Genomic DNA, 23,746 nt, shown 5'->3' on the forward strand with positions numbered 1-23,746 from the left:
CGCAGCATGTGGATCCCTGCTGGTTGGTTAGCAAAGTGTCACCAGCCTTGGAACTGGGGCTAGGGAGGGCTATACTGGGGCTGATAGCTGAGGAGAAACTGGGAGGCGTGGGGAAGTGCCTAGCAGTGTGTAGGGCTGTGCCATAATGGTGCAGGGTTATGCCTAAGAGATGCCAGGCAGTGCCTGGAGGATGCAGGGTTGTGCTCAAGGAATGTGGGGCAGAGGCCAGGAGATGTGGGGTTGTGCCTGGGGTGTGTGGGATTGTGCTTGAGGGGTGCAGAGTTGTCTGTGGGGGTGCAAAGCTATGCCAGCAAGATGTCAGGCAGTGCCTGGAGGGATGCCTGCTTGTCCCCAGAGGATGTGAAGCAGTGTCTGAGGAGTGCAGAGCTGTGCCAAGGGGATGCCAGGCAGTGCCTGAGCAATGCAGGGCTGTACCCAGGGAATGTGGAGCTGGTCCTGGATGTGCAAGACTCATGCCAAGGGGATGCCAGGCACTGTTGGTATGATGCAGTACTCTGTCCTAGTGATGCAGAATTGTGCACAGGGGATGTGGGGCCATCCCCAAGGGAGTTGAGGCTATGTCCGGGCGGTGCAGGGCTGTGCCTGGGGATGCAGAGCTATGTCAAGATGTGGGGCAGTGCCCAGATGATTCAAGACTGTAGTCAGGTGATGCATGGTTATTCCAGGAGGATGTGAGGCCGTGCCCTGGAGATACGGGACAGCAGCTGGGGGGAGCGCAGGGCTGTGCCCGGGGGCGTGCAGAGCAGCACTCAGCGTACTGCAGGCTGTGCCACGGGTGTGCGGTGCTGTAGGCAGAGCGCAGCGCCCTGCTCTCCTGGGAGGCGCTCACACGCGTCTCGGGGTGCGCGTGCGGGAGATCCGCAGGCTGACAGAAAGCCCGGGGGGTGCCCAGGCCAGGCTGGCGCGGGCGGGTTGGCCTGCCAGCTGTTCTGGTAATGAATTTACATGAGGCGAGCGTGTCGACAAGGCGGCAGTCAATGGCTGAGAGCACCGGAGTTAATAAATGCTTGTATAATGAGGGCAGAGGGGAGCGCACGCCGCCGCGCCGGCCGCCTCTCCTGGGGCTGGGGGGCAAAGATTAATCAACGCTGAGTGGCACTCGTGGCCCCCCCCACCTCCATCCCAGCTCCCTCGACGCCCGCTGCTCTGCCCAGTCAACCTCTGCCGTGGAATGCTTCAGGCTCTCCAGCGTCGCTGGGACCTGGAGGCTGCCTCCAGCTCTACTGGGAGCTGGGGGGCTGCCCCTTGGTCACCCCCCCCTCCCCCCCATCCGTCTGTCCACTGGGGAGCCGGGGGCTAATTTTAGGCTGGTGTTAATGAAGCGGCTCATTTGGAAATCTATTTTAGGGGCCCTGACATCAGCAGTTGCTCCAGCCTTGGAGCAGCTGGCTCTGACTGTTGAGGGGGGCACATGGGGTGCAGCACCTGAACCCATGCCCTTAGGGCTCACTGTGCCCTATAGCAGCTTTGTGCTTTGGGGTACAGCAATGGGGACTTGGGTGGGCTATGTGGAGTATTTGAAGGTGCAATGGTGAGATTTAGGGGTGCTGTGGCGGGGATTTGGAGTGCTGTGGCATTGGGATTTTGGGTCCTGCGGTGTGGATTTGGGGCTGCAATAGCGAGAATTTGAAGGTGCAATAGTGGGGACTTGAGTGTGAAGTGTGGAGGGGGTACTGGGTTTGCCATATGAGAGGGGTTTGAGGGTGGGGGGGTGGTGGTGGTGATTCGAAGGTGCCACAGTGGTGATTGAAGATGTAGTGATGGAGATTTGGGGGTGCAGCATTGAAGATTTGGGGGTACAATGGTGGGAAACCAGGGAATGCAATAGCAGGGATTTAGGGGTGCAGTGGTGGCAATTAGGAGTGCAGCAATTGCACTTCGGGTTTAAGCAGCACCGTGTAAGTCAGGGGGCTTCCCCTCTCCTCATCATCTCCATCAGGATTCTGAAGTCCCCCTGAAGCCCCTTTTCCCTTCCCACAGGGCTCCACTGGTCCTGCTCACACTGTTACCTGGGAGCAGCCTCACCCGTGGCATCAGTAGGGTCATTTTTGAGCGGGATGATGAACCAGAGGAAAGTTCTTGCTTGTCCTGCTGGTTGTTCTGGGGTGGATTTGTGGGGTCCCCACTTCCATCTTTGCCTCCCCATCTAACGTGGGCTGCTCTTGTTTGCAGGCATGAGCCATGAGCCGAAGTCGCCGTCCCTAGGAATGCTCTCCACTGCCACCCGCACCACTGCCACCGTCAGCCCCCTCACCCCCTCGCCCCTCAACGGCTCCATCGTCCCCAATGGCAGCCCAGCAGCCAGCAGCACTTTGTCCGTCCAGGCAGCACCTTCCTCCAGCTTCGCCGCCGCTCTCCGCAAGCTCGCCAAGCAAGCCGAGGAGCCCAGAGGTAGGGGACAGTGATGGGGACAAGGACAAGGAAGGTGGGGGGGTGGTGAGCATTGATGCCTTTCCCCACCTGGGAGCTGGTTGGATGGTGTTTTCTCGCTGGCTCCCAGGCTAATGTCTTTCCCTGCCATCACATCTCGAGGGGGTAGTTTAGAAATTCAATCCAGCTGGAGTAATCCAAATGCCACATCACTCACTGTGCCCCAGGAGAAAGCCTGCGGAGAGCATGCTGGGGAAGGACCTGTCCCTCCTTCCCTCCCACACCAGCCCCGCTCTTTCCCTCCACACTTCACCAAAATGGCATTTTTTTCCCTGGAGGCTCTTCAAATCTGGTCCTTTCCCAGCCAAATTTTCTGGCTAAACAGCAAATTTGGGCACCCTCAGGATGTTACCATCCCTCATCACCTTATGATTGCCCAGCCACAGCATCTTCCATTGTACCCCCAGTCTGTTTGGGTGTGTGGTGCAGCTCATGATGGGGGATGAGCTGCTGCCATGGACCAGAGCACCCTGAGGTCCCCACAGCCTCGGGAACCATGTCCCATGGGAATCCCTGGGGTTGTCCCACACTGTCAGGGAGAGGCAGCCCATCCCCAGGCTCCAAGGTGGTTCACCAGGAGACTGCTGGCATCATCATATTCCATGAAATTTTATTTTCCCCTGAAATTTCCATTGGTGAGAGCTCCCCATTGGATTGTTTTCCACAACCAGGGCACTTGGATCTCTGTGGAGGATGCTTGACCCTTTGTAAGACGTTTGGTTTTTTTGGAAGACAGGGATCTTTTGGGAAGATTCCATTAGCAAGATCCTTTTCACAAGGTCCTTTTTACCAGGCCCTTTCTGTAAGCCCTTTTTGCCATTCCCCTTTTTTTGGAAGACCCTTTTGCAGTCACTGTCTGCAAGACCCTCCTTGAAGCCAGACACAAAATGCCCTGTGACCCAAATCCTTCAGTGTTGGCTGCTCCTGAGGAAGCACATGGGGACACCAGATCCCCATCACGCTGAGGGAACAAGGCCTTGGTGGTGCTTCAGCCTCCCTGGCAGCTCCTGGTTCTCCTTGGCTGCCTCCTCCAGAGCCCATCTGCTTCCTCTAAGGCGGTTGGTTGGCTTTGGGGGATTATTTTGCCTTTTCTCCCCTCCACACACAACCCACTCATGCCCTTGCTGTGCTGCTCAGCCCATCCAAAGGGACATCAGAAGGGTTTGGCATGGCCTTTTATGGTGCTGGAGAGAAGCAACTATGTTCCCTTTGGATTTCCCCTTAACAACTGCATAAAACCTGCCCTGTCCTCACCCATCTGAGTGCCTGGAATGGCTCATCCCAGAGGTTTGTAATAGGTGTGGGTTTGGATGTGTGTCAGGAGGTGGGGGGTTCTCTCCATGCTGTGGTTTTTAACCTCAGGAAATAAATTGCTTTACCCCCCTAACTCCCTTCCCACAATGGGAGATGCTCCACTGTGGCAGGTGCAGTTGATGGGGTGGTACCAGTGGGATCCACCCAGGATCACTGGCTTTTTTTACTGGCTTTATGGACCAGCAGCTGTGCCACATCCACAGGGATGTCCCACTCACCCCCCCTTCTCCAGCATCCCTAGCTGCAGGGGCTCATCTTGACCAGCTCCATCATAGCAAATCCCCAAGAAGCCACCAAAGCCATCACCTAGCTGGGGACTCCTGCCTCTCATTCTGCCCCTAGGCTATCTGTAGGGTGGGTTTTATTCCCCCCACTCCCTCCTTTCTTCCCTCCAGCTCCCCCCCCCCTGCCTTGTCCAGGGTCTCAGCTGTTAATTACATTTGCCTGTCAACCCAGGCTGCTAATCTGCTATCGCCCAGCCGGAAAGCAGGAGGTCAGAAAACAAAGGTGACACCATCACACTGTGCCTCTTGTCATCTCCAATCCAGATTAGTTTCATTGACTAACTCCTGGCTGAATACCACCAGTTAATTATAACGATCACAAACCCTCCCGTTTAAAGCCACACAGCGAGAATTAAGGTTCTGAAGTAAGACTTTAGCTTCATTAATTGCCGGGCTCATTGTGATGGTATTGATTGTTAACGCTATCGCGTGGTGAGTAATGGCTTCCCAGCTCAGAGGGGATTAGGCTGCTAATTGTTGTTGGCCTTGCGCTGACAAGATAGACTTCAGTGGGTGTCAAATCCGTATCCATGGCCTCCTTTGTGGTGGGCAGCCTTTCTCTTCTGCCCCGAGTCTTGCTGCTCTTCAAATGAAAGTGATTCGGAGCGACTTGGGGAGAATTAATAAAGCAGAGCGGCCGGCAGCGGGATGCTCCTCTCGGCCTCTCTGCTCCTCCCAGCATCCTTCCTCCTGCTTCCCCGTGGCATTCCCAGCATCCTGGCTCCCTCCCAGGGTTACCCTGGCACTGAGGGCAAGTGTGGGGCTTTTGGAGAGGGATGAAGAGGAGATGAAGGTTTGCAGGGCTAGGAGGCACCTTGCATGCTGAGGGGAGCCAGCCTGGGTGCTTCCAGGGCTAGGAGGCACCTTGCACGCTGAGGGGAGCCAGCCTGAGTGCTTCCAGGGCAAGGAGGCACCTTGCACGCTGAGGGGAGCCAGCCTGGGTGCTTCCAGGGCAAGGAGGCACCTTGCACGCCGAGGGGAGCCAGCCTGGGTGCTTCCAGGGCAAGGAGGCACCTTGCACGCTGAGGGGAGCCAGCCTGGGTGCTTCCAGGGCTAGGAGGCACCTTGCACGCTGAGGGGAGCCAGCCTGGGTGCTTCCAGGGCTAGGAGGCACCTTGCACGCCGAGGGGAGCCAGCCTGGGTGCTTCCAGGGCAAGGAGGCACCTTGCACGCCGAGGGGAGCCAGCCTGGGTGCTTCCAGGGCTAGGAGGCACCTTGCACGCTGAGGGGAGCCAGCCTGGGTGCTTCCAGGGCTAGGAGGCACCTTGCACACTGAGGGGAGCCAGCCTAGGTGCTTCAGGGCAAGGAGGCACCTTGCACGCTGAGGGGAGCCAGCCTGGGTGCTTCCAGGGCTAGGAGGCACCTTGCACGCTGAGGGGAGCCAGCCTAGGTGCTTCAGGGCAAGGAGGCACCTTGCACGCCGAGGGGAGCCAGCCTGAGTGCTTCCAGGGCAAGGAGGCACCTTGCACGCCAAGGGGAGCCAGCCTGGGTGCTTCCAGGGCAAGGAACCCATCCCAGAGCCAATTTTGCAGTTTAGGCTGGATGTTAGGAAGAAATTCTTCACAGAAAGAGAGATTGGCCATTGGAATGTGCTGCCCAGAGAGGTGGTGGAGTCACTGTCCCTAGAAGTGTTTAAAATAAGACTGGATGAGGCACTTGGTGCCATGGTTTAGTTGATTAGATGGTGTTGGGTGATAGGTTGGACTTGATGATCTTGAAGGTCTTTTCCCACCTGGTTAGTTCTGTGATTCTGTGAGACACTTTGCACACTGAGAGAAACCAGCCTGTATGCTTCCAGGGCAAGGAACCCATCCCAGAGCCAGGGGCAAGACCTTCACCAGCCAAGATATCACACAGGAGCTCAGCCCCAGTAAAGAGACCCAGCCAGCACCCATGGGTGATATTGGAAGGAAAGTCAAGCATTTTCCTAGCTAACCGGGGGGCCACCAGGCCCCCCGGCCTTTGTTGTCACCACCACCATCACCCAGTGTGCACCATGGGCACTCACCAGTGATGAGAGGAGGATCCCTCAGCCCAGATGGGCTCAGCTTAGGGCTTCAGCCTGCCCTGGTGGGGATTAAATAGGGGAGTGGGTGGGGAGGGCTAAGTGGCCACACCTGGTGTGGGAGGAGACTCCAACAGAGCCCAGGTGCTGTGGGGTTTGAGGGGAAAAGGGGGAAAATGGCACAGGTGAGGGACTTTTAGGGTTATCAGGTAATGATAGGACTAGGGGGAATGGAAAAAAAACACTAGATATGGGCAGATGTTAGGAAGAAATTTTTCACTATGAGTCTGGTGAGACACTGGAACAGGTTGCCCAGGTAGAAGCCTCATCCCTGGGAGTTTTTAAGGCCAGGCTGGCTGTGGCTCTGGACAACCTGATTGAGTGTGAGGTGTCCCTGCCTGTGGCAGGGCAGCTGGAACTGGATGATCTTGAGGTCCCTTCCACCTTGCACGCTGAGGGGAGCCAATCTGTGTGCTTCCAGGGCAAGGAGGCACCTTGCACACTGAGGGGAGCCAGCCTGTGTGCTTCCAGGGCTAGGAGGCACCTTGCACACTGAGGGGAGCCAGCCTGTGTGCTTCCAGGGCTAGGAGGCACCTTGCACACTGAGGGGAGTCAGACTGTGTGCTTCCAGGGCAAGGAGGCACCTTGCACACTAAGGGGAGTCAGCCTGTGTGCTTCCAGGGCAAGGAGCCAGGTGGAGGGGAGCAGGCTTGCACACTTGCAGGGCAAGGATTTGGCTTACATGCTTGAGGAAGCCAAATTACATGCTTGCAGGGTGAGGAACTGACTTGCACACTCAGGGCAGCCAGCTTGAGTTCTTGAAGGGTGAGGAGACACCTTGCATGCTCAGCAGAGCCAGCTTGCATGTTGGCAGGGCAAGGGGCTGTCTGCCATGCTCAGGTGAGCCAACTTGCATGTTGGAAGGGCAAGCAGACACCTTGCACACTCAGGGGAGCTGGCTTGCACACTCAGGAGACAAAGTCCCTCTCAGTGCCAGGCTCAGAGCTGGAGTAAGGAGCATCATCACCTCCTGCAGTGACCATGAGCCACCCCTCTGTGGCCAGTAGCTCATCCTTGCCAGCATGTCAAAGACCTTCTCATGGCCCAGGGTTGGTGGGAGCAGATTTTTGGGGGTAGATGGCCCCCAGTCTGCCCAGCTGGGTTTTGGGAGTGGGCAGTGTGCTGCAGAGCAGGCTTTGTGTGCCCTCCTTGAGGCTGAATTTGCACTTCTCTCCATCTCTGCTTTTCTCACTCTCCACTTTAATTCCCTTTTTATTTTCCTCTTGGTTATATCCCCAGCATTCCCCAGCTGAGTATCATGGAGAACACAGATGTATCATGCAAACAAAGCCAAAGCCTTGCCAAAGGGTTATGGGGAGGGACTCCTTGATCCTGGCATCTCCAAGTGCCCTGGGTTGTGCACAGAGATTTTTCCAGATGAATTAAGGAGTCTGCAGGTTGGGTTTGAGATGTGACCTCCTAGGGTGGGCATCACTTTGGGCTCACTTGTGCCAAGGTGAGCAGTACAGGCAGGGCTTGCACCCATGAAAGGATTGTCAATCCCTCTTAGAAGGGAGCAAGAAGGTGTCCATCCCACTATGTGGGGCAAAGCCTTTTAGCACCAAAAGCAATGTCTCATGGGAGAGTGTTCCTGCAGGCTCTCTGGGATGGGAGGATGGGGTCCAGCTTGGGTGGGTGGCTGGCTGGATGCCCACTACCTGGTGTACATCCCTGTGCCCATGGTCCCTCAGCAGAGCAGCCCAACAGGGATGGCTTCACCTTGCTGGGGTGGTTTCAGCTGGTCAAGAGCTGCCTTCTTCCCCACTTAGTTCAATTTTCCTGTAATTGCAGGGTCCTCAATAAGCAGCGAGTCGTCTCCTGTCTCCTCACCAGCCACCAACCACAGCTCCCCCGCCAGCACACCCAAACGTGGCCCCATGGGCCCCATCATCGTGCCCCCAGGGGGGCACAGCGTGCCCAGCACACCGCCTGTCGTCACCATCGCCCCCACGAAGACGGTCAATGGGGTCTGGAGGAGCGAGGGCAGACAGGTAAGGCTTCCAGGGGGTGGTTTAGGTTGGATGTTAGGAAGGAAGTATTTACTGAAAGAGTGGTCAGGCATTGGAGCAGGCTGCTCAGGGAGGTGGTGGAGTCACCCTCCCTGGACATGTTCAAAAGGTGGCACTTGGGAGGGACATGGTTTAGTGGCCATGGTGGTGTTGGTTTGATGGTTGGACTTAATGATCTTAAGAGGTCTTTTCCAGCCTTTATGATTCTATGTTTTGGAGGAGTTCCTGGCAGTCATGGTCTGAAGTGCCATGAGCCATGGTACTCCCCAAAAAACCCATGGAGCTACACCCCAATTTATCCCTTCTCTTCCCTCCTATGTCCCCAAGCTTCCATCATCCCCAGGCTGCCATCATCCCTGGGCTGCCATCCGGAGGGGAGCATGAGGAAGAAGGGGGGGGGTTGAAAGCAGCTAATTAAGAAGCATCGTTAGTGGTTCTCCTCTCCTCCACATGCCAGAAGCAGATTCCCCGGGGGATTATGCCACTTGGAAGGACTAATTAAACCACAAAGCGGAGAGGCAATGGGAGGGGGTGAGAAACACCCAGGGTGGGGGGTGAGGGGGGAGAAAAAGAAAGGGAGCCACCACCCCTGGGTGCTCAGAGGGGTGCATGGGGTATCTGGGTGCTCCCTGCTCCCGTGTCTCCCCCTCCCCTCGTCACCTCCTCCCCTTGCTCCCCCCCAGCACGGGGGTTAACCGAGTGTGGGTTATTGTCTGGCAGAGGCGCTCGCAGCGTGACACCCCGAGCCGGGGAGGTAATTAGAGCAGAGCCTGGCACCAGCACAATCAGCCACGGTGCGGGCGGCAGGGGCGGTGGCAGGGCGACAGGGACACCCTTTGTGCTGGCCCTGGTGACCTTGGGACCATCCCTGACAGCCAAAGACCTACAGCCTGACCCGGAGGGTCTGGGGACCGGGACTGGATGGGGAGGAGGTGCTGCCATCCTCCTCCTCTAGCTGCTCAGTGAGAGGATGTGGTGAAAAATAATCGATTTTAAACCCAGTCTTGCCATGTGGAGGTCATCCCCCTAATTGTTGGCACCCTGCAGGGTCCCTTGTCCCCCCAAGGGTCCTTCCTGTGCCAGGGGCTTCCTCCCCGGTGAGGAAAGAGTGACCTTTGCCCCATTCTGGGGTAGATAATGGGAAGTCCCATGTTGGGGTCGGGGGGTTGTTGCTGCAGGGGTGGGGGGATGCTGGGCTGAACCCCAGTTTATGGCTGCTATCAAAGGGCTGCTATATTTCCACCAGCTCTGTCTGTATCCTCCCTGGGGGGTTTATAGCTCTGTAGAACAAAGCAGCTCGTAAATCTCCAGGCAGGTAACGTGTGCTGCCCTCAGTGCTGCCCCAGCTTCAGCACCCTGTCTCCCACTGGTCCTTCCCACTGTGGAACCCCCTTGGACCCTCACACCCCTCCGACCACACTTCAGCAGTGAGGCTGCAGGAAGATGCTCCAGCAGATGCATCCCTCCGGTGTCCTGGTGCCAGTCAGGGACCCCTAGGCACACTGGGGACTCACTGACCATCTTGGGATCAGGAGACTCTGGGGACCGGTCCCCACATCCCTTGTGGGGTCCCTGTTGTCCCCTAACACCCGGCTCAGCCTTTCTGCCCCTTTGCCTTCCAGCAAGAAGCAGGGTCACGAGGCAGCAGCAGCAGCAGCCGTGAGCGCCTCATCTCGGAGCCCCCCCTCACGCAGGAGAAAGCAGGGGGTCCCACTGTCCCCTCCCACCTCCTGGGGACTCCCTACTCCTTCGGGTTGCCCCCCAGCTCCGTGGTCCAGGACTCCCGCTTCCCACCTCTCAAGTGAGTCCAATGGTGATGGATGGCGTGGGGTGGGTTGCAGGATGAAGGTCTGGTCCCACCAAGCATCCCAGGGGCTTGACATCGCTCTAGAGGGTTACTGTGACATCTCCCCAGGGGGACAGAGTGGGATGTTGGCATGCCCTGTGGGGTTTGGTCCCACCAAACATAGCAGAGGGGTGACGTCTCCCTAGAGAGGTGACATCTGCCCATGGGGTTGACATCTCCTGAGGGGACTGACATCTCTCCAGGGCAACAGGGTGGGAGGCAGCTGTCCCCTGTAAGGTCTGATTCCACCAAGCATCCCAGGGGGAGGTGACATCTCCGCAAGGCAAGAGGGTGAGATGCTGGCGTGCCCTGTGAGGTTTGGTCCCACCAAAGATCCCAGTGGAGTGACATCTGCCCTAGGGACTGACATCTCCTCAGAGGAGTGACAGCTCCCCAGGGGGACAGCATGGGATGCAGATATCCTCTGCAAGGTCTGATACCACCAAGCTTCCCAGGGAAGTGACAATATCTCCAGGGAGGTGACATGTCCTCAGGGGAGTGATAGCTCCCTAGGAGAACAGGGTGGGATGCAGGCATGCCCTGTGAAGTCTGGTCCCATCAAGCATCCCAGGGGTAGGTGGCATCTCCCTAGGGAGGTGATAGCTCCCCAGGGGATTAACATCTCGGCAGAGGAGTGATGTCTTCCCACGAGGACAGGAAGGGATGCTGACTATGTTCCTTCTGCCCTAGCCTGCAGCGGCCAGTCCACCACGTGGTTCCTCCCAGTGCTGTCACCGAGGATTACCTGCGCAGCTTCCGTCCCTACCACACAGCTGAGGACCTCCGCATGTCCTCCCTGCCGCCCCTTGGCCTGGATCCGGCCACTGCTGCTGCCTACTACCACCCCAGCTACCTGACACACCACCCCTTCCCACACCCTGCCTTCAGGTGGGCATCACTCAACCTCAGGTCCGAGGGTCCCCAGTGGGTGTGCTGGTGGTCAGAGGATGACCCTTTTGGTTCTGGGGAGGGGGGGATCCTTGATCCAGGGAGGATGACTGGGCTGCACCAAGGGCTCTCCAAGAAGAAGGCAGCCCCCATCCAGCCTGGGATTGCTGCCAGTATCAATCCAGGCTGGGGGAGCGAAGGGCTGGACAACAGCCCTGTGGAGAAGAACTTGGGGGTGCTGGGGGGTGAAAAGCTGGACATGAGCTGACAACGTGTTCTTGCTGCTCAGAACCAACCATATCCTGGGCTTATCCCCAGCAGTGTGGGCAGCAGGGGCAGAGAGGAGGTTCTTCCCCTCTCCTTCACTCTGCTGAGACCCCACCTGCAGTCCTGGGGCCAGCTCTGTAGTTCTCAGCACAGGAGAGACATGGACCTGTTGGAGCATGTCCAGAGGTGGGGAATGATCAGAGGTTTGGAAACCCTCAGCTTGTGAGGACAGGCTGATTGATAGAGTTTGGGTTCTTCAGCCTGGAGAGGAGGTGGCTCCAGGGAGACACTCTGGTGGCATTTCAGTGCTTAAAGGGGCCAATAAGAAAGATGGGAACAGACTTTAGCAGGGCCTGTTGTGATAGAACAAGTAGGGGATAGTTTAAACTAAAAGAGAGAGATTTAGACTAGATAGAAGGAAGTTTTTTTTAACCACTGAGGGTGGTGAGAACCTGGCCCAGGTTACCCAGAGAGCTGGGAGATTCCCCATCCCTGGAAACATTTGAGGTCAGGTTGTTTGGGGCTCTGAGCAACCTGCTCTAGTTGCAGATATCCCTACTGACTGCAGTGCATTGGACTAGATGGCCTTGCAAAGTCCCTTGCAACCCAAACCGTTCCATGATTCCCTGTCTTCCCAGGATGGATGAATCCTACTGCCTGTCGGCACTCCGGTCCCCCTTCTACCCACTGCCAACGCCGGGCTCGCTGCCACCCCTGCACCCCTCAGCCATGCACCTGCACCTCTCGGGGGTACGGTACCCCCCCGAGCTCTCCCACTCCTCCCTCTCCGCCCTGCAGTCCGAGCGCATCTCCAGCCTTGCTGCCGAGAGGTACGGGGAGAGGACGATGGCTGAGGGTAGGGGGACAGATGGACAGAGCACCCCGGGGGATGCTCACGGGTGCCTGGTGGTTGTTTTGGGGTGATTTGAGGGGTTTATTTTTGGCTTTTCTTTGAAGGCTGCAAATGGACGAGGAGCTGCGGCAGAGAGAGCGGGAGCGGGAACGGGAGCGGGAGAAGGAGCGGGAGCGAGAAGCCGACCGGGAGCGGGAGAAGGAACGCGAACGGGAGCGAGAACGGGAGAAGGAGCTGGAGCGAGAGCGGGAGAAGGAGCGGGAACGGGAGCTGGAGAGGCAGCGGGAGCGTGCCCGGGAGAAAGAGCTGAGCATGGTGAAAGCCATGGAAGGGCCCTTCCTACCTGTGGCCGAGCTGCACGGGCTGCGGGGACACCCGGCCGAGGAGCGGGGCAAGCCGGCGGAGCCACTGGCACCCGGCAGACCAGGTAATGTCCCCACGAGTGACACTGGGGGGGCTGCCACCTTTGGCACATCTTGCCACCATCCCTGTTTCCCTCCAGATGGCAAAGCCAGGGGGGTCAGTGGCCCTGGGAGGTGGCTCAGGATGGAGCTGGGCTCTCCTGGCTGCCAGCTCGCTGTGCCAGAAGCCCAGCTGCACTCGGCAAGGCGGCACACTGCCCGTGCCATCTGACTTGGTCCATGGCACTCTGGACAGCTGGGCTGGCAGCAAACGGGCAACCCCTCTATGTCAAGCTCTGACTGGCCTCACAACTCTGAGTGCCTCCTGCCTGCAGAGATGCTCAGAGTGACCCTGTGCACCCCAAAAAACCCTGGGAGCCAATAATGGCTGCGAGTAGCCCCCTCTGTCTGTGCCCTGACTCTCCATCACCTGCTTTCCAACCCAGAGAAACTCAAGGACTCAGTGCTGCCGACACCAAAGCCCATCCAGCACCCCCTGCACCAGCCACCCGCCTCCCACCACCCTGTGCCCAGCCTCATCCCCAACCACAATGTGTTCCCGCTGCCGGGGAGCAGCGCAGCCACGGCCCTGCTCATCCACCGCACCAACGAGGAGGAGAAGTGGCTGGCCCGGCAGCGCCGGCTGCGCCAGGAGAAGGAAGATCGCCAATCCCAAGTCTCGGAATTTCGGCAACAAGTGTTGGAGCAGCACCTCGACATGGGACGTGCCCCGAGCCAGCCCGAGCCCGAGCACCGTCCTGAGCACCCCAGGTAGGGATTCTGCCAGCCCTGCTCCCCCCCGAACCCCTGCTGCGTTATCCCATTCACATCCATCCCTGTAGTAGGATTTTCACCCCCTTCCCTCTGGCTTTATACCCCCCCATTAGCTAGCTCCAGCCCCCCCTCCCCTCCCCAGTTCAATAGCCAGCCGTGCTCCTTGCTCCTTGCACATCCCTGTGAGCAGAATCCGGTGCCAGCAGGTCCCCATCACTCGGTGCCAGCCAGGCCGGCTGTGCTGGCAGTGCCGGGCGGTGCCGGTGCCCGACATCTGCGCGGCGGCAGGCGGCGAGCCCAGGAGGTGGCCCAGGGCCAGCGGCGAGTGGCCAGGTGCTGCCCAGTCACCCGGCACTGCTAATTGCAGCTCCCTGCCGTGCAGCAGACCCAGGCAGTGGGAAGCCCTGTTTTGGGGGGGCATCCACCCCATTTAGGGGTTGGTCTGGGGTGGGCAGAGAAGCCTGCCTGCATCCCCTGATTGCCAGGGGCTTGCTCACTGCCACTGCTGAGTGTTTAAGCGGTGTGGGCTCATCCAGCAGCTCTGCTGCCAGCTCCCTTTGTTATTTTTGGGTATCCAGGGGATTAGTGCAGCTCATCACGGATAATAAGGAGCAGATCGCTGGGCGGCACAAAGGCGAATGCCCGCTGCAGGCTTTCCTCCCCATCCGCTCCTCCTGCCCTAAATCAGAGAGGAGAGAGCAAGGTCACCCCAAAACACCTGCAGCTGGGGGGATAGCTCATCCCTTTCCTCATCACAACTCTGTCTCCATCCCAATCCCAGTCCCTATCCTCATCTACATCTCCATCCCAGTCCCCATCCTCATCTTTGTCCCCAGCTGCATCCTGATTCCAATCCTCATGCCATCTCCATCCTCATCCTCATCATTACCCTTCTCCCCACCTCCATCCTGATCCCTGTCCCTGTCCCCATCCCATCTTCATCTCTACCCCAATCCCTACTATTATCTCCCATTCCCATCCTCATTCTTGTCCCCATTCCCATTTTCTGTTTCCATCCCCATTCCTCATCTCACTCTCTATCCCAGTCCCCATCCTCATCTCAGTCTCCATCCAGATTCCCATCCCCATCCTTGTCCCCATCATCTCTGTCTCCATCCCCCTCTCCATCGCCATCCCCATCTCATTGCCATCCTTGTCCTCATTCCCATCCCCATTGTGGGGCTTCCCAGATCCAGGAGGAACAGAGCAGGACCAGTCCCAGCAGGGTGGGTGACGCTTCTCACCAGCGGTGCCGTGGTGGCAATGGCAGTGCCGTGGTGGCGCTGGTGGCGCCGAGTGGAGCTGGCTGCTCCATGCAGGGAGATCCGGGGCGCTGGAGCAGAAAAGCGTTAAATGCACAGCTTGGGCACATGAAATATTTATCCTGCTAACAGGCTGGCTTCGGCCCCGGCTGGAGGAGGAGAAGGAGGAGGAGGAGTGTAGCACCGAGGTGCTGCCCTTGCTGCAGGGAGAGCAGGGTTGGGGCAGGACTGGTGGCTCTCTTGTCCCCACGGTGGGGTTGAGTCTGAGGTTCCCTGCCCATCACCTTTGGGATGCAGCAATGTGCCTGCTCAATCTTAACTCTGTCTTAACTCTGCCCCCCATCTCTCTGGGTGGTGGCACAGGAGGGGACCAGCATGGCTGCCCAGCATGCACAAGCCCCACCAGATGCCTCTAACTGCTGTATTTCTCCCCCCCAAATCCACCTGGTGCCAGGGTGCCACCGGCTCTCCAGCATCCTTGCCAACCCCTCACCTTTCCAATCCTCTCCTCTCCCCACAGGTCAGGATCCAGCCGCCACGAGCCAAGCAGCCGGGAGCCAGGGCAGCACTTTGGTGGGCCACCACCTCTCATCTCCCCCAAGCCCCAGCACCACCCTGTCACTACGTCCCTCTGGAACCCCGTCTCGCTGATGGAGACCCCCCCAGACCCACCTCGACGCCTCCCTGAGCCCCACAGTCTCCATAGCCATCCAACCCCCTTCGAGCCCAGCCGTCAGGGCATCCCACTGGTGAAGATGGAGAGGGTCTTCTGCCCCGAGAAACTGGAGGAGGGGGCGAGGAAGAGGGACACTCTGGAGAAATACCCCCCAGGACGAGACCCTGGAGCTCCGGAGCATGGGGTCTTCACCCACACCCCCTTCCTAGCCGAGCTGGAGAAATCCACACAGAGCATCCTGAGCCAACAAAGACCCTCAGCCACCCCTTTCACCGAGGCCACCAAGCCCAGCTCACCCTACCGACCCCCACAGCCCCGTGCCCAGGACCCCATGTACATCTACGATGAGTTCGTGCAGCAGCACCGCAGGCTGGTCAGCAAACTGGACCTGGAGGAGCGCCGGCGGCGAGAGGCCCGTGAGAAAGGTGAGAGGCTTTGCACCGCTCCAGGGACCCCCCAGAAACCAGTACCGGGAGCTGGTGGTGGTGGGGAGGGCAGCTGCTGGGTCTCCCGGGAGCGCTGGCAGCCTGCGATGGAAACCCTCCCGCGGTAAATCCTGCGCTCTAGACGTGCCCAATTAATAAATGATGAACTGAGGCTAATAAGTGGGGTTTAAATATTAATGGAGCTGTGTGAGCGGGGATGAGGATGGTGGTGAGGAGGAGATGGAGTGTTCAGGGCGGGGGTGGCAGGCAGGTGTTGCTGTCCCCCACCCAGCTGGAATGGAGGCTTCAGCGCAGCCTCCCCCCAGACATTTCCTATTAACCCACCTGTTGAGCCCCTGCCACCAGTCCCAAAGCAATGCTAGGCTCCACTGGGTTACACCTGCTACCCTGCTGAGACCCACACTGAACCCCCCCCCCCACTGCTCACACTCATTCTGTCTCACTGCACCAGCACCCTGCTATGCCACTGTCCCCAGTAGGGTCTCAGCCAGTTCTCAGGGGTCCAAATAGACGCCCTGGGGTTTCAGCAGGCTCCCCGTGGGGTCTCCCATGGTTTCCCCAGTCTCACCCCAGCCTCTCCCCATCCCCAGGTTACTATTACGACCTGGACGACTCCTGTGACGACAGTGACGAGGAGGAGGTGCGAGCCCATCTCCGCTGCGTGGCTGAGCAGCCCCCACTGAAGTTGGACACATCCTCTGAGGTACAACTGCTGCTCAGTGTCCTCTGTCTCCCGAGGAAGCAGCTCCTCCTTGGGCGACAGTTTCTGGTGCTGCATGACAGCCATTGCCACCGGTTGGGTGCAGAGACATTGGGGGTCAGAGATGGGGATGGGTACAGGGACAAGAACAGGGATAAGGATGGAGATGGGAACAGAGACAGATGGGGACAGAGGTGAGGATTGTGATAGGAATGAGAATGGGGATGCAGATGGGAATGGGAATGAGGATAAGGACAAGGATGAGCATGGGGATGGGGGTGAGAGTGATAGTGATGATAGAGATGGGGGTAGACATGGTGATAAAGATGAGGATGGGGACTGGGATGGAGATGGAGATGAGGATGGGAATGTGGACAAGGGACTATTCTAGGGGTGACCCTTCTCTGCTCTTCATTTTGACACCCCAGAAGCTGGAGTTCCTGCAGCTCTTTGGCCTCACCACGCAGCAGCAGAAGGAAGAATTGCTGAGCCAGAAGCGGCGCAAGCGCCGGCGGATGCTGCGGGAGCGGAGCCCCTCACCGCCCACCGTGCAGAACAAGCGCCGCACGCCCTCCCCGCGCCTGCCGCTCTCCACCCGCTACAGCCCCGACGAGATGAACAACAGCCCCAACTTCGAGGAGAAGAAGCGCTTCCTCACCATCTTCAACCTCACACACATCAGCGCCGACAAGAGGAAAGGTAACAGCCATGCCCCGTGCATGCCCTGGCTTGCTGGGTCCTCCCCGCTCCCTGGTCTTGAGGGTCCTACCTGGGACTGTGAGCTTGCTCTGCTGAGCGGAGGCTACACTAAACCTCAGCTTCCCATGCCACAGACAAGGAGAAGCTGGTGGAGATGCTCCAGGCCATGAAGCAGAAGACCACGCCGGGTGCTGTGGTGGTAAAGAGCTCCCCGCGGGACAGCCCCAGCAGCATCGCAACTGGTAAGAACCCCGAGTCCTTGTGTGGCTCTCAGCTGGTTGGGACCATCCCCCTGCCTGCTGGGATGGGGACAGCTTTGTCTGGATGTTTTGGTGGGGACACGGCCCCTGGTTGCAGCCAACTCTGTTCCTCCTCTGCCCAAAGAGCCACCGGTGCCACCACTCCTGCTGGATCCTGATAAACCTGTGGGAATCACTGTCTCCGTGCCAGAGGCACAGAAAACAGCAGAACCCAGCAGGTTAGATCAGCTGAGATCCCAGGAGCTACCAAGAGTCAAGGAGTCAACCACCACGCTAGCGGAGAAGCCCCATCTGAATGATGGGCACCCTGGCAAGAAGGCGCTAAGCATCCTCAGCTATGTCAGAGGTCCCCTCCCCAAGGACATCCCAGTGCCGCTGTCCCACAGTATGAATGGCAAGAGCAAGCCCTGGGAGCCCTTCATTGCTGAGGAGTTTGCCCACCAGTTCCATGAGTCGGTGCTGCAGTCCACCCAGAAAGCATTGCAGAAGCACAAAGGTAATGGAAGGGATGTGGGGAGCAGGCTAGCTAACACCAAGCTGGTATCCCTGTGGGGTGGGAGACCCCTCCTCATTCCCCACACTGGGGTTTGGAACTGCCAAGGGCATAAAATTCACCAGCAGCCTTGTTGCTGGAGAATCCCAGGAGCTCACTGATGAAGATAAAAATAGGGTGCTGGGATAATGCAGCTCCTCCAAACTCATTCAGCTTATACAGCTGCCTGAAAGGAGCTCAGAGCCACATGGGGATTGGTCTCTTCTCATAAAGGAGCAACCTGTAGGAGAAGAGGAAATGGCCTCAAGTTGCCCCAGGAGAGGTTTGGGTTGGACATGAGGAACAATTTTTTCTTCTTGAGGTCTGTCAAACCCTGGACCAGGCCGCTCAGGGCAGTGGTAAAGTCCCCATCCCTGGAGAGGTTGCAAAGCTGTGCAGATGCGGTGCCGAGGGACATGGTTTAGTGGTGACCTGGCAGTGCTGGGTTAATGGTTGGACTTGATCTTAAAGGTCTCTTCCAACTAAAACAGTTGAGTGACTCATTCATTTCAGTAAGTGAGGAAAATAAGGTTACTTCAGTGTGGGGGCGGGTGATGAAAACCTACAGAACACATTCTAGTGGAAGGTGTCCCTCCCCTTAGCAGGGGGTTGGAACTAGATGACCTTCAAGGTCCCTTCCAACCCAAACCATTCTATGATTTGATGCTGTAGCCCCACCACGATGGCCTGGGGGTGTGTGGAAATTCATACTTTGAGAGTAGCAGCTTTCTTGATGCAGCCTCAGTGGGGGGACACTGAGGACACGGAAGGTGGGCACGGGCCTGATGTTTGGTGCCCACAGGGGGAACGTCGGCGCTGACGGCAGAGCAGAACCACAAGCTTGATGCCTCCATCCACTACAACATCCCTGAGCTGCAGGCCTCCAGCCGCCTGGCTGGGCCCCCTCACAACGGCACAGCCGAGGGGACACTGCCCCACCGGCCGCTGCCCCCCCTGCCCCGCGACTCAGCCTCCGAGGAAGAGGAGGAGGAGGAGGACGAGGAAGAGGAGGAAGAGTACCCCAGGCCCAAGTGGCAAGGGATCGAGGCAATTTTTGAAGCTTACCAGGAACATATAGAAGGTAGGGGATGGGGAGGGATCAGGGTAGGGAGGGTAAACCCTTGTTTTGTTCCCCAACCAGGCATCTCCAGCTCCCACTGGGATGGGATAGGGAAGTGCTTGAGGGTTCTCTGGCAATGCAGGAGCAGCACAAAAGCAACAAGTGCTGGTGAAAATTGATGTCTACATTAAAAATTCATGGATTCACAGCTGCAGGGCATATTCCCAGTGGGACTTACATTGTTCCTGTGGGCAGTGCAGGGGCTGGGGATGCTCTGGGATGCTGGAGGCAATCACTGTTGCTGGGGCTGGCATCCTCTGGTGCTCGGGCAGGGTCCTGTGCTGCACATGAAGCTGGAAGAGCTGGCACTTACCCCTTCATCTTCTTCTTTGGCTCTTGCAGAACAAAACCTGGAGCGCCAAGTGCTGCAGACCCAGTGCCGGCGACTGGAGGCCCAGCACTACAGCCTGAGCCTGACGGCAGAGCAGCTTTCGCACAGCATGGCGGTGAGTGGGGCCTGGGTACCCAAACTCTGCCGGGCAACCAACCTCTGCCAGGCACCCAACCTCCTGGGCATGCAACCTCACAGCGTGGTGGGGTGGGAAGGAACCTCTGGAGAACATCTAGTCCAACCCTCCCTGCAGGGTCACCCACAGTAGCTTGCCCAGAGTGACAATGTCCAGGCAGGTTTGGAATCTCTCCAAGGGAGACTCCACAGCCTCCCCGGGCAGCTCCAGCACCTGCACAGCAAAGAAGTTTCTCCTCCTGTGCAGATGGAACTTCTTTGTTCCAGTTTGTGCCCATTGCCTTTTGTTCTGTCACTGTGCACCCCTGAGAAGAGTCTGGCCCCATCCTCTTGCTCCCCCCACTTTAGCTCTTGCTGAGCATTAAGCAGATCCCCTCTCAGGCTGGTTGGACTAGGTGACCTTTAAAGGTCCCTTCCAACCCAATGCCTTCTATGATTCCACAATCCTACGACCTTCCCATAACACAGCCATCCACCCCCAATACCCCATCCATTAAAAAACAATTATACCTCTCTGTTTTGGGCACCTCAATACAATGAGATATCAAGGTGCTGGAGTGAGTGCAGAGGAAGGCAATGAAGCTGGTGAAGGGCCTGGAGAATAAATCTGAGAAAGAGTGACCGAAGGAGCTGGGGATGAAAAAGAGGAGGCTGAGGGGAGACCTCATGGCTCTCTACAACTACCTGAAAGGATGTTGTGGAGAGGCTGGTGCTGGTCTCTTCTTACAGGTAGTTAGTGATAGAAGAAGGAACAGCCTCAAACTGCAGCAGGATAGGTTTAGGCTGGACAGTAGGAAAATGTTTTTCACAGAAGGAGAGGTCAGGCATTGGAATGGGCTGCCCAGGGAGGTGGGCATCTCATCTGCTCGAGAGAGTCCAACAGAGAGCTACCAGGATGGTTAAGGGACTGGAGTACTGCCCTATGAGGAGAGGCTGAGAGCCCTGGGGCTTTTTAGTCTGGAGAAGACTGAGGGGGGGATTTAGTAAATGCTTATAAATACCTAAGAGCTGGGTGTTAAGAGGAAGGGGACAGGCTCTGCTCAGTTGCACCCTGTGATAGGACAAGGGGCAATGGATATAAACTACAGCACAGGAGGTTCCACCTCAACAGGAGGAGGAACCTCTTCACTGTGAGGGTGTGACCGTTTTAGGCTGTGCCTTTAAGAAAGGGACAGCTGCTGGAACACTCTGGCTGGTTTCTTTGTGTGGGGGGGAGAGCTGAACTTTCTCTCACCACCACATAGGGTCACAGAGCACTGCAACAGGCTTTCCAGAGGGGTTGTCGAGTCTCCTTCTCTGGAGACTTTCCAGAGGGGTTGTGGAGTCTCCTTCTCTGGAGACTTTCCAGACCCATCTGGATGCATTCCTGTGTGACCTGTACTGGATTCTATGGTCCTGCTCTGGCAAGGGGGTTGGACTCGACGATCTTCGGAGGTCCTTTCCAACCCCTAACATCCTGTGATCCCGTGGTTGAGTCACCAACCCTGGATATGTTTAAAGGTCGTTTAGATGTGGTGCTTGGGCGCATGGTTTAGGGGTGAACTTGGTAGAGCAGGGTCCTCAGTTGGACCTGTCGGTCCCGAGGGTCTTCTCCAACCTGAATTTCCCCGCCTGATTCTGTGCGAATCCCACCCCACAGTGCCCCGCGGGGCGCTTAGGAGAGGCCAGCATCCTCCCAGGCTCTGCATCCCCGTTTTCCATCCCCCCGGCTGCTTGCTCTGACAACGTGTCATCTCCTGCCTGCAGGAACTGAGGACCCAGAAGCAGAAGATGGTGTCGGAGCGCGAGCGCCTGCAAGCCGAGCTGGATCACCTGCGGAAGTGCCTTGCCTTGCCTGCAATGCAGTGGTCTAGGGGTTATTTCAAGGGGTATCCCAGGTGACGCTCCTTGGGCTAGACCGAACATATAGTCTAGAAATAATAATCTATTTTATTACCTTGAATATTTAAATATTTTTCACTGGGAGGTTTGAAGCTAAAAAAAAAAAAAAAAAAGAAAAAAGAGAAAAAAAAATAAAATAAAAGAAAAGAAAAAAATAAAAGAAAAGAAAAAAAAAGAAGAAGAAAAAAAGAAGAAAAAAAAAGAAGAAAGAAAAGGAAGAAAAAAAGGAAGGAAAAAAATGGAAGAAAAATAAAAGGAAGAAAAATAAAAGGAAGGAAAATAAAAGGAAGGAAAAAAAAGAAGGAAAAAAAAAGGAAGGAAAAAGGAAGAAAGGAAAAAGGAAGGAAAAAAAAGGAAGAAAAAAAAGGAAGAAAAAAAAAAAGTGAAAAAAAAAAGGTTAAAAAAGTAAAATGGAACAAGAAAAACACACACACAAAAAAAAAACCCCAACCCACCCCCAAAACAACCAAACAAAAGGAAACAAACAAACAATAATAAATCAATCCCCTGACAATAATGATAATAATAATAATAGTAATAAAAATGGAGAATGTGCCATGCATGAAGCAAAGGAGCACGGGAGCCCACCTCTGACGGCCAGCAGACCCTCCTTGGTGGGGGAGTGGGGGGGTACACAGGGTGGTGTGTGTGTTCCCCCCCCCCCCCCAGCCCCTCTTCACCCGCCCACACTTTATAGAGCTCATTTTTCTTTTCGTTGTTTTGTTTGTTTGTTTGTTTTTTAATTACAATTAAATCTTCCACCACCAACACTAAAGCCGGAGGAGCCCCCCCCCCCCCCGCGGGGCTGGGTGTGGGATGGGCCGGCCCGCAGCCAACCGAGCCCCCTTAACCCCCTCCCCGCCACGAGTTTACCCCAAACCAAACCTCCCCCCGCCGCCATCCCCAGGAGCCTTCCCGCCCTCCCCCTAACCCCACCCCGGGGCTTTCCACTGGAAATGCACTTCGCTATAAACCAATAAAAGTCAATAAACTGGTTGAAGGTCCCCTTTTTTTTCCTCCCCTCCCCCCCCCCCCCTCCCCTTTTTTGGTTCCTGTTTGGTGGGGGAAGGGGCAGAGAGATGCGGTGGGGGGGTGGGGCCCAGCAGGGGTCAGAGCCAGACACCCCCCACCCCCCACCCCCACCCCCCGCTTTCCTCCACCTCCCTTCTGGCTTTTGGTGATTGAGGGCAAACAAAACAACCAACCGACCACAAAGTCCAAACAAAAAAAAAGGAAAACAAAAAACAAAGACAAGAAAAAAAAAAAAGGTGCTTCAGCCTTGTACTGTGTATATATATATTAAAGAAAGAAAAAGTTTTGTATGTTTTTATTACTTTAATTATTGTTATAAAAAGCTTGCCTTTTTTTAATGATGTTTCTGCTTTTTGGTTTTTTTGCCCCCCCTCCCCTCCCCTTTTTTCCCCTCCTCCCCTTTTTTATTTTCTTTCTCCCCCTTTTTTTATTTTTAATGTGTTCTTTTTTTGTTCCCCCCCCCCCTACACCTCCTTTTTTTTTGTTGGCTAAAAGGATTAACTCGCTTTTAAGTGTTTGTACTGCTGCTGGTCAGGCCAGAAAAGATAGTGAAGTGTTTTAAAAGAACTTAAGAAACCAGGATAAAGCAATCCCCTTTTTCCAGCGGGGGCAGGTGCTGTCCCCACCACCAATCCCTTGGGAGCCCAGAGCTGAGCCCTTCTATTGCCCTCTCTCCCTCATTTTTAACCCTCTCCCTCATTTTTAACCCTCTCCCTCATTTTTAGCCCACTCCCTCATTTTGAACCCTCCCTCATTTTGAACTCTCTCCCTCATTTTGAACTCACTCCCTCATTTTGAACCCTCTCCCTCATTTTGAACCCACTCCCTCATTTTTAGCCCACTCCCTCATTTTTAACCCTCCCCCTCATTTTTAACCCTCTCCCTCATTTTTAGCCCACTCCCTCATTTTTAACCCTCCCTCATTTTTAACCCACTCCCTCATTTTTAGCCCACTCTCTCATTTTTAACCCTCCCTCATTTTTAACCCACTCCCTCATTTTTAGCCCACTCCCTCATTTTTAACCCTCTCCCTCATTTTTAACCCACTCCCTCATTTTTAGCCCACTCCCTCATTTTTAACCCACTCTCTCATTTTTAACCCTCTCCCTCATTTTTAACCTTTTCCCCTTTGATTTCTGGGTCTTTTTTTTGTTGTTTGGTGGGGTTTTTTATCCTGCTCCAACAGGGCAGGTTTGGGCGTTAAAGCGCTGGGTGGTTTTTTCTCTGCCTTGGCGGGGTTCCATCCCTCAACAGCCGCAAAGCAACGCGTGGTGACGGCTTGGGGACGGGTGGGATGTCCTGATCCCCCTGGGGTGCCCTTATCCCCCTCCCCAAAGCACCTAAGACAATCAGAATTTGGGAAGGAGCTGGGGGTTTGCCCGTGGGATCAGGGGTTTGGTGGCACCACGGGGACAAGCTGGATCAAGCTGTTCCTGCCCAGACCCTGGCAGTGCCAGGCTGGGAGGGGAGGTTCAGGATTGGCACCCCCACGTGGGGCCATTTTGTTGTTTTAGCCAATT

The 23,746-nt window shown here is 56.4% G+C and overlaps 1 protein-coding gene across 2 annotated transcripts in view; it reads left to right on the forward strand.

Annotated features, from left to right (window-relative positions):
- The window catches only part of GSE1 (Gse1 coiled-coil protein), a 112,310-nt gene extending 90,998 nt beyond the window's left edge, over nucleotides 1–21,312 (forward strand). The window contains exons 3-17 of one of the 2 annotated variants that reach the window (XM_068150823.1): nucleotides 2,194–2,412; nucleotides 7,906–8,105; nucleotides 9,746–9,924; nucleotides 10,660–10,857; nucleotides 11,763–11,954; nucleotides 12,082–12,404; nucleotides 12,825–13,149; nucleotides 14,935–15,515; nucleotides 16,127–16,239; nucleotides 16,665–16,935; nucleotides 17,055–17,177; nucleotides 17,320–17,691; nucleotides 18,530–18,808; nucleotides 19,190–19,293; nucleotides 21,060–21,312. In XM_068150823.1, coding sequence (XP_068006924.1) covers nucleotides 2,194–2,412; nucleotides 7,906–8,105; nucleotides 9,746–9,924; nucleotides 10,660–10,857; nucleotides 11,763–11,954; nucleotides 12,082–12,404; nucleotides 12,825–13,149; nucleotides 14,935–15,515; nucleotides 16,127–16,239; nucleotides 16,665–16,935; nucleotides 17,055–17,177; nucleotides 17,320–17,691; nucleotides 18,530–18,808; nucleotides 19,190–19,293; nucleotides 21,060–21,194 — 3,614 coding nt within the window. In that variant the 3' untranslated portion in view covers nucleotides 21,195–21,312. The remainder of the gene's footprint in view (nucleotides 1–2,193; nucleotides 2,413–7,905; nucleotides 8,106–9,745; nucleotides 9,925–10,659; nucleotides 10,858–11,762; nucleotides 11,955–12,081; nucleotides 12,405–12,824; nucleotides 13,150–14,934; nucleotides 15,516–16,126; nucleotides 16,240–16,664; nucleotides 16,936–17,054; nucleotides 17,178–17,319; nucleotides 17,692–18,529; nucleotides 18,809–19,189; nucleotides 19,294–21,059) is intronic. The other variant, XM_068150824.1, reaches the window with a different exon arrangement.
- The last annotated feature ends 2,434 nt before the right edge of the window (nucleotides 21,313–23,746 follow it).

The sequence above is a fragment of the Melanerpes formicivorus genome, unplaced genomic scaffold, assembly GCF_026170545.1.
Source record: "Melanerpes formicivorus ecotype bairdi unplaced genomic scaffold, bMelFor1.0.p_v2 SCAF_20, whole genome shotgun sequence".
NCBI lineage: Eukaryota > Metazoa > Chordata > Aves > Piciformes > Picidae > Melanerpes > Melanerpes formicivorus.